Source organism: Dama dama, chromosome 5 (genome assembly GCF_033118175.1).
Source record: "Dama dama isolate Ldn47 chromosome 5, ASM3311817v1, whole genome shotgun sequence".
Lineage (NCBI taxonomy): Eukaryota > Metazoa > Chordata > Mammalia > Artiodactyla > Cervidae > Dama > Dama dama.
The window spans coordinates 1,968,089-1,976,781 of record NC_083685.1 but is presented as its reverse complement, the minus strand read 5'-3'; the positions used below and the strand labels follow the sequence as shown (position 1 = coordinate 1,976,781).

At 55.9% G+C, this 8,693-nt stretch overlaps 1 protein-coding gene across 4 annotated transcripts; it reads right to left on the bottom strand.

The window, feature by feature from the left end:
• Positions 1–507: 507 nt before the first annotated feature.
• Positions 508–8,645, bottom strand: ZNF70 (zinc finger protein 70). Of its 4 annotated transcripts, none has more exons than XM_061141458.1 (3): positions 8,273–8,645; positions 5,451–5,565; positions 508–5,320 (listed from the first exon to the last, which is right to left on the bottom strand). In XM_061141458.1, the coding sequence occupies exon 3, from the start codon at positions 5,272–5,274 to the stop codon at positions 3,913–3,915; it is 1,362 nt and encodes a 453-aa protein (XP_060997441.1). In that variant the 5' UTR covers positions 5,275–5,320; positions 5,451–5,565; positions 8,273–8,645; the 3' UTR covers positions 508–3,912. The 4 variants fall into 4 exon arrangements, with proteins under 4 accessions (XP_060997441.1, XP_060997442.1, XP_060997439.1 ...); XM_061141459.1 differs by having other exon boundaries at positions 5,451–5,618; positions 8,433–8,645; XM_061141456.1 differs by lacking the exon at positions 5,451–5,565.
• Positions 8,646–8,693: the final 48 nt, after the last annotated feature.

The window sequence follows — 8,693 nt, the reverse complement described above, 5'->3', positions numbered from 1 at the left end:
AGTGTAATAAAGCACCACGTAACATTCTAGGTTATGCTGAATGAACTATGGGAGTAAGGGTAGAAAATCAAAGGAATATTTCAAAACGCTAACAGTGTGATAGTCACCTGTGCCCGCGGTCTGCCAGGCAGGTGTGCATTCTTTAGTCCCCCAAGCCCCACGGGGCTGGGCAGTGACATCACAGCCCCCGGGTCACAGCCGAGGTCGCTGAAGCACCAGGCTGTGATGTCAGGAGTGGACTCAGGACAGAGCCCGGCACTGACCAGACCAGGAGGGGGCAGGTGTGCCCGATGGTGGATCGCTCGTCGACCTAGACGGGACGCTCCACACTCGGAAAATAACTCACAGAGATGGGCTGGGGCGGGGGGGATAGGCATGACCTTTTGGGGTTAACCGAGCCAATACATACTAAGATGGAAATAAATCATGCCTCACTCTAAACAGTAATGTTAATAATAGGAGAACTTCTTATGTAAAAAGAATTATAGAAAGAATCAGAAAACAAAATTCAATAATTTGCTGTTTATAAGTTACAGATATATAGCAAAAATATATACACAAATTTTAAAAATAAAATGCAGAGCTAAATAAACTCTCATGCAAATGCAAATTAAAAAAAAAAAAAAGCAGAGGTTTCCATTATGATGTTTGGAAAAGAGAAGTGGAAGCTAGAAGCATTAAGAGAGGCAAAGAGGACATGCAAAGGCACAGGTTTTCAGTTCATCTCTGTTAAATAGACATCTGCTCCAAATGCGGTAATCACTTGATCATGTATACCCTGTCTATCAAGATAACGGCATGACTAACAAAGCATAAACAGCACACATAAAACAGAAATAGAAACTAAGGCAAAATAGAAATACATTAAGAAAAAACACACAAAATCAGACTACGATTTGACCAGGTAAATGAGTGTTCTTAACTACTGTGGGGTCACAAGGCCCTTCAAGGGCTATCGACTTCCTCCAAGAATAGTCCATCTGTGCACATACCCACACGGCTTTGCTCGGTCCCTGGGCCCACAACCCCTGAACCCCGGCATGCTCACAGGCTGCCAGGCATCCTCAGACCCTGAAGGAAAGACAAGTTAGAGCAAGTGCGGACTGGAATAAAATAATATAAAGATTGATGTAACGAACTGAACTGATGGAGTAAAAACACATTTCTTGAGAGTACACAAATGCTATATAAAAACTGATAATATATTCAGGCTCAGAGAATTTCTGTGGACACTTAGAAATACTGGCACCACCACGTACAATAAGAAGTAACAGCAATGACTTAAGCAGTCATCACTGGGATTAGGATTAATTTAAAAAATACTAACTTTTAAATTAGTATTAAAAATACTAATTAAAATCATAATAATTGAGTCAAAGGGAAATTCCTAAGAGAAAAAAACAAAAAAACCAAACACGTCAACATTATAGAGCAGAAAAAGCTCTAAATACAAGAAAACAAACAGACCAAAGTACCCACGTTTACTAGAAATATTAAAAGTTATTAACTACCTAAATAATTCATCTTAGAAATGTAAAGTATTAAGTAACAAGAAAGATAAAGAAAAGAGCAGAATACGTGTACTTTGACAAAACAATTCGATTAGTAAACACAACCAAGAACTGGAGCTTTACAACAGTCAACAACATCTGCTAAAAGAAAAAATCTAAGACAATAAAACAAAATCAAACAACGAAACTCAAGGACAACTCAAATACCACCAGGATGGTCTCTTATAACATCGCACTAAAAGCCTAAGTAAAAGGATTTAAAAACACATAAGAAACCAAGGAAAGAACGTGAACTGAAGAACTAGGTTCTGCTCACACTTCTGAAAAAGAAGTACTTGCCTGGTCTGACCATGGTTTTGTGCGAGTGTGTCAACCCTTCAGGAAAGGAGTCTTACCCACCGTGTTACATAAATTGTCAGAAAAGAAAGGAGACGGGGGTGGGGGAAGAAAGAAAGTGCACGTTTAGAGACGTGAGAGGAGCATGAAACAGCTGAGGGCCGGTGGGAGGGAGCGGCGGGGGGCCAGGAGGCTGCTGGGGCTGAAACGGGGAGGTTTACGTGCAGGAGACCCCGGAGGGTGGTTTTAAGGAGAGTGGTGATGTGTGCAAAGTGATGCTTGGAAAAAAATAAATAAAACAATTTGGCTGGGAGCACGGCGCGTGGCGGAGACAGCAAAGGTTGGAAGTGGATGACTGCCCTGCCCAGTAAGGACAGTCCTGGCCAAGGCAGGCTGAATGGGGTGCCGGGGGCGGGGCAAGGAGGTAGATCTTGGGGGGCCCTGTCCCCCAGCACAGAGCGGGGGTGTCGGCATTCTCTCTTGGCTCTCAGGAGTGACCGGGCGATCCTCCAGTCGGGCTGCCATTCAGACGGGCGCACACAGGGGCCGGTTTACTGCCCCACGGACAGCAGAGAGGGGCTGCACAGAGCTGGTGTCCCCAGACCCGCAGACCTGTCCTCTCAACGTCCCCGGCTGCCAAGCCCACTGATGGAGGAACAGCTCTGGCTTTCCCATTTTTATTCAGGACCATCCTAGCTGCCGAGCCGAGCCCCATCTGCTGAAATAAGCAGCATGACCCTTAAGGCTCGTGGGACTGTGGCCGCAGATGTGCAAAACTTCAAAAACAGCTCAGCCCACCTCCTCCGCGACTGGTGCTAGGGGAGCCTGCACCAGTACCAGAGACCCCCGCCGACACCCAGAAGCCTGGGACAAACGCTTCCGGGGCAGCCAGACACGGCCCTGCCCGAGCCCATTCCAGGCCGAGGGCAGGGGGCTGAACTGGAAATGGCCATCTTCAAGCCCTGCTGGGCCTGGCTGCCTGTGAGCCGGCCCCCGCCTGCTACGGGTGGGAGGAGAGGGAGCTCTGGAAACACGGCACCCTCAGAGCCCCGCCCTGGGGACGCCCAGCTGAACTGGCCCGGGGATCCGGAGAGCACCGCTGTGCAGGGTGCCGTAACCCCGGGCAGCACACCCAGGGAGGCGGAGCGCCCTGCCACCTCGGGAACCAGACAGGCCTGTGTCTCCCCTGTGGGGGGCGGGGGCGGGGCCGCCCTGGGTCTCCGACCTCAGCTGCCAGCTGACAAAGCTCATGCGTGCCCAGCCGCAGTCTGAATGGGAGTCCTGCACACCTGCCCCCACCCCAGGGAATGTGGCATTCCCAACGTCCCCACCTCTCCCAGAGGGAAACGGAGCCTTGGGGCTTCCTCCAGGTCATCAAGGCAGGAGGGGCCAGAGCTGGAGCCTGAACCCAGACCTTTCGGACCAGATCCCTTCATCCCCGGAGGACAGAGCACAGGCTGCCCAGCCCTCAGAACAGAGGCCCTGCTGGTGCCCCAGCCTGGACCCCGGGTCTGGCGGAGGGCTACTCCTGGTGGCAGGGGCCTATGCCTGGCTAAGCCAGGCAGGCATCATCGGCCTGGCCGCGCCTCCACCTCCCCCGGAGGGCCTACAGCCAGGCCTGCCCTCAGCCAACCCAGGCAGAGGGCTGAGAGGCGCAGGGGCCTCGCCGTCACCCCAAGCCCAGGACGAGCCCTCCTGTGCCCCCTCCGCCCCATCCCCGAGCGGCCCTGCAGCGGCCAAGGCGACCCTGGGCTTTGGACTTGTTTTCCCTGGTCTGTTTGGACCGTGAGCCAGCTTCACTTCTGCAAGTGCCTGAGCTTAGAGCTCGCCGGACGTCTCCAGGGGGCCTAACCCCGCTTTCTCCCTCTGACGTTTATTCCTCTGCATTTTGTAAAAAGCGAATGGAGGGCAAAACCAAACCCCCGGGGTCACAGCAGAGGACAAGTTGGCCGGCGGAGACCCAGCTCCGCCCCGGCGCCGAGAGCCGGCCGTGCGGCCGGCCCCCCAAGTCCGCCTGCTGGGCCGGGGGCGCCAGGGCTGGCATGCCCTCGCCCCGGGCGGGACCCTAGAGCTTGTCGGCCGCGTGGACCTTCTGGTGGCGGAGGAGGTGCGAGCTGCCCCGGAAGGCCTTGCCGCAGAGGTTGCACTCGTAGGGCCGCTCGCGCGTGTGCGTCTTGTAGTGCTCGATGAGCGCCGAGCGGTGGCGGAAGGCCTTGCCGCACTCGTTGCACACGTAGGGCTTGCGGCCCGTGTGGATGCGCTGGTGCTGGATGAGCGCCGAGCTGTGGCAGAAGGCCTTGCCGCACTGGCCGCACTCGTAGGGCTTCTCGCCCGTGTGGATGCGCTGGTGCTCGATGAGCGAAGAGCTCTGGCTGAAGGCCTTGCCGCACTTCTGGCAGCGGTAGGGCTTCTCGCCCGTGTGCGTCTTGCGGTGCTCGATGAGGTTGGAGCTCTGGCTGAAGGCCTTGCCGCAGTCCTCGCAGGCGTACGGCTTCTTGCCCGTGTGGACGCGCTGGTGCCGCAGCAGGTGCGAGCGGTGGCAGAAGGCCTTCCCGCACAGCTCGCAGGCGTGCGGCCTCTGCAGCGAGTGGATCTTGCGGTGCTGGCTCAGGCCCGAGCTCTGGTTGAAGGCCTTGCCGCACTCCTGGCACGCGTACGGCTTCTCCCCGGTGTGGATGCGCTCGTGCTTGCGGAGGCTGGAGCTGCGGCTGAAGTCCTTGCCGCACTCGCGGCAGGCGTAGGGCCGCCTCCCGCTGTGCGTCTTCCCGTGCTGCGCCAGGGCCGAGCTCTGGCGGAAGGCCCTGCCGCACTCGCGGCAGGCGTAGGGCTTCTCCCCAGTGTGGATGGCCTGGTGCCGGAGCAGGTGCGAGCTCTGGCTGAAGGCCCTGCCGCACTCGCCGCACTCATAGGGCTTCTCCCCGGTGTGAATCACCAGGTGCCGGAGCAGGTGCGAGCTCTGGCTGAAGGCCTTGCCGCACTCCCGACACGCGTACGGCTTGGCGGGCTGCGCGGTCCTGGGCGGCCCCTCGGGCCCTGAGTCCCCCCTGCCCGCCGCCTCCCCAGCAGGCAGATCAGCGGCTTCCCCGCTGCCCGTGATCCGGTATGCAGTCGGGTCTGATTTCTGGAGGAAGCCCGGGCCGAAAGGCTCATCGTCCTGGGCCCTGTCTCCTGGGGGGACGCTCTGAGGCAGAACAGGGCTCGAGCACAGATCGAAGTCCCCCCGGAAATCATCCTGCTCCCCGCCTTGCTCCCCGAGAGGGATCTCCTTGTAGATGACGGCCATCTGCTCCAGAGCCCTCCCCTGAAGAAAAGGGGCCCCCAGGTCCTCCTCTGGGAACAGATCTGTCTGCATGTCCAGCCCATCTGCAAACACGAAAGCCTCACCCAGCTTGGCGGCCAGGGGGATCTCCACGGAGGGTCCAGTCATCCCAGTGGCTGGATCTGTCTGGGACACACACAACTGCTCTCGGCTTCTGAAAAGAAAACAAGAGACACGGTCAAGTCAGGAGGTCAAGCACCGAGTAGGTGCCGGAGCCCAAAGGAGACAGAACCAAAGACACAACCTTGCCCTCGAAGATGGTCCTTGGTGAGTCAAAGACTTACCGGAAACAAGTGCAAGGGAGGCAGAGAGACAGACAGACAATGCCGCATGCTGGTGTCCAGACTCTAAAGGTTCAGGGTGCCGGAAAGATGGGCGAGGACACGAAAGGGAGCCATTCTGGAAAAGGGGTAGGAGTCCGGTCCCCGGAGGACACGGGGGCTGGGGTCTTGCTGGGAGAGAGAGCACTCGTTTGCCTCCTGTGGGTGGGCTGCACCCCTCCAGCCCGGAGCCCCAACCGGAACCCAGGGGTCAGATCTTCCCAACACCTGCCCCATCCATGTCCTGAGGCTTCACTGAAGGGGTCTCTGCCTCTCTCCAGGCTGACCCCGATGGATGCCCATCTCCAGCTTCCCCCCTCCCTCCCACATCTGTTCTCTACGTGGACACCAGGGTAAAACGCCTACACCCAGTCCTGATGGTGGCGTGCCCCTTCTCAGGAGCCTGCAGCAGCCCACACCCTCCACGCCCGGCCCTGTGGCCCCGTCCCCTGCTCCCACACACCCTTATGTGTCCAGCTCCACAACTCGTATGAGCCGCTCTTTCCTCCGCCTGACTGGTCCCCCCACCACAGGCTTCTCATGTGGCCACGTGCTCATTTTTCCAGACTCAGTCCAAACACGCCCTCTTCTCTGCACCCTCAGACCCTGACAGTCTCGGGCACATGACCCTAGTGACCACGGGCTCAGGACATGGGTCCATCACACACTGAGCACCCGCAGGGCAGGCGTCCTGGCAGGACCCTCCACAGCACTGCCTGTGAGCTCCCGGAGGGCAAGTCTGGGGTTCCTCTGAATTGGAAGCCCCAGCTCCCAACACAACCGCTCCATCTCTACATGCACACATACATTGAATAAATAAATGACTCAACAGAGGAAAAGCCATTTGCTTTTGTGTTAGTACTGCTTGCCACACTTTTATTTTTTTGCCAAAGAACTTTGTATTCAAATAAGTCAATTAACTCTGAGCTATGTTTTTTCCAGTACTCATGTACGGATGTGAGAGTTGGATCATAAAGAAGGCTGAATCCCGAAGAATTGATGCTTTCGAACTGTGGTGTTGAAGACTCTTGAGAGTCCCTTGGACTGCAAGGAGATCAACCACTCAATCCTAAAAGAAATCAACCCTGAATATTCATTGGAAGGACTGATACTGAAGCTGAAGCTTCAATACTTTGGCCACCTAATTCAAAGAGATGACTCATTGGAAAAGACCCCGATGCTAGGAAAGATTGAGGTCAAAAGGAGAAGGGGATGACAGAGGATGAAATGGTTGGACGGCATCACCAACTCAATGGACATGAGTTTGAGCAAGCTTCAGGAGATGGTGAAGGCAGAAGGCCTGGTGTGCTGCAGCCCACGGGGTCGAAGAGTTGGACACAACCGACTGCCTGAATAACAATCTAGGAGATATAAATTAATACAACAAACAAAAGCAGAGAAGGGGGTGTTTTCATAGGGACAAGAGAAGGACACCCCCACTCAGCACCCCGACCCCACTGTGGAGCCCCAAGGGAGCCCCGCAGGACCCCACTCAGAAACTGTGCAAGCTCCAAGGAGACTCTTGAGGTACCAGAATGATGACAACCTGAGGTTATTGAGCACCTATGGTGTGCAAGGCACTGCTAGGCCTTCTACAAGCATGTCTCATTTACTCCTCAGGACTCCATACAAAGGTATGCTTACCCTAACACGGAAGTTCAGAGAGGAATGGCCTCAAGAAGACACAGGAAATTAATCAGGATAGTCACGGCAGAACTCATTCCTAGTTGGAATCTTTTTAATAAAATGTTTATTGGAGTCTAGCTGATTTACAATGTTGTGTTTGGGATTTTTTATCTTTAACTGGAGGATAATTACAATATCGTCTTGCTTTCTGCCATACATCAACATGCATCGGCCATAGGTATACATGCGTCCCCTCCCTCTTGAACCTCCCTCCTACCCCTCTAGGCTGTCACAGAGCATAGGTTGATTTGTTTTGTTTTCAGTGAATTTTCAGCCAGGTGTGGAAAAAAGCACAGAACCACAGCATCCTCCAGACGTCTATGCTCACTCCCATTCCACTTTGCGACCCCCATCTCCACTGCTCCCGCTCCTCAAACCTCACACCCCATTTCCACCCTGGCCCACCCCTTCCCCGTTAAGCTTAGACCTTCTCTACTTAGGCCTTCTCTAGCGGGTCCACCTATGGGTGTCACTCCAACCAGCTCTCTGACCAGCCTCACGTTCCTCACCTTCCTGCCCTGCTGCAACCCGCCACGAACTACCCACCTCCCCTGCCAGCTCCTCCTAAGATGCTGAACGTCACCAAGGAAAATCATACGACCTGTGGCTGGCACGGAGACAGATTTCAAGTTTCCATTTTCGGCTGGCGCTTCAGCTCCAGCGTCCAGTGACCGCCTTGCAGCCGGCCAAGCCCTCTCTTCTGGGTCCTCACTTCCTGAGGCACCCCCCCCTCCCCCAATTCTGGCAGATGCCCCAAGACCTCCTTTTCAAAAAACTCTGTTTCAGAGACTGCAAATGGGCAGCCTGGAGACCCTGTCACAGACGCGTTGTGCCTGGCTCTCAAAGAGGCACGCTTTTCCTTATTTGTTTGACTCAGTTGACACTATTTACAACTCTGTAGGTTTCCTCGTGAAGAGCTGGAAGATGTGACAATACACGGCCCAGCCTTCGCTTCCTCACAGGGGCGCTGGATAACCGACCTCCCCACTCCCAAGCCCCCTTTCATTCCCTGGGTTTCTGAAAGCTCCTCTCCCCGCTAATTTTTCCCGCCCCGCTGACCCCTCTTCCTCAGGATCTGGGGAGTTGTGACCTCCACCCACCTGCTAAGTCCTGGTTTTTCCATTCCCCCTAGGTGCCAGCTCCCTGCTAAAGTCTCCGCCGTGTTGAAAAAGTTGGCGACCCTTTTATCTGTGCCCAGCAATGTTTTCACCGATGCTCTGAGGCCGAAATACCCAAGGTCTGGTACCCCGTGCTTCCCACCTCTCTCGGGCCTTCCCGGCTCCTCCGGCCTCTGTCACTCCGTCCTCCGGGGCTCCCAGGGCCTGGGCACCGGGCCGGCCCCCGGGGCCAGTCCTCCGGGCTGGAGGCTCGAGGGTGGCCGCGGCCCCGCACCTGCTCCCAGCGCCGGGGGCCGCCCACACCTGTACCCCCAGAGGGACAGGTGGCCGCTCTCCCGGGCCGGGGCGGGGCCGCTCTCCCTGGCGGGGCGGGGCCGCACCTCAGCGCCTCCAGCCCCGCGCC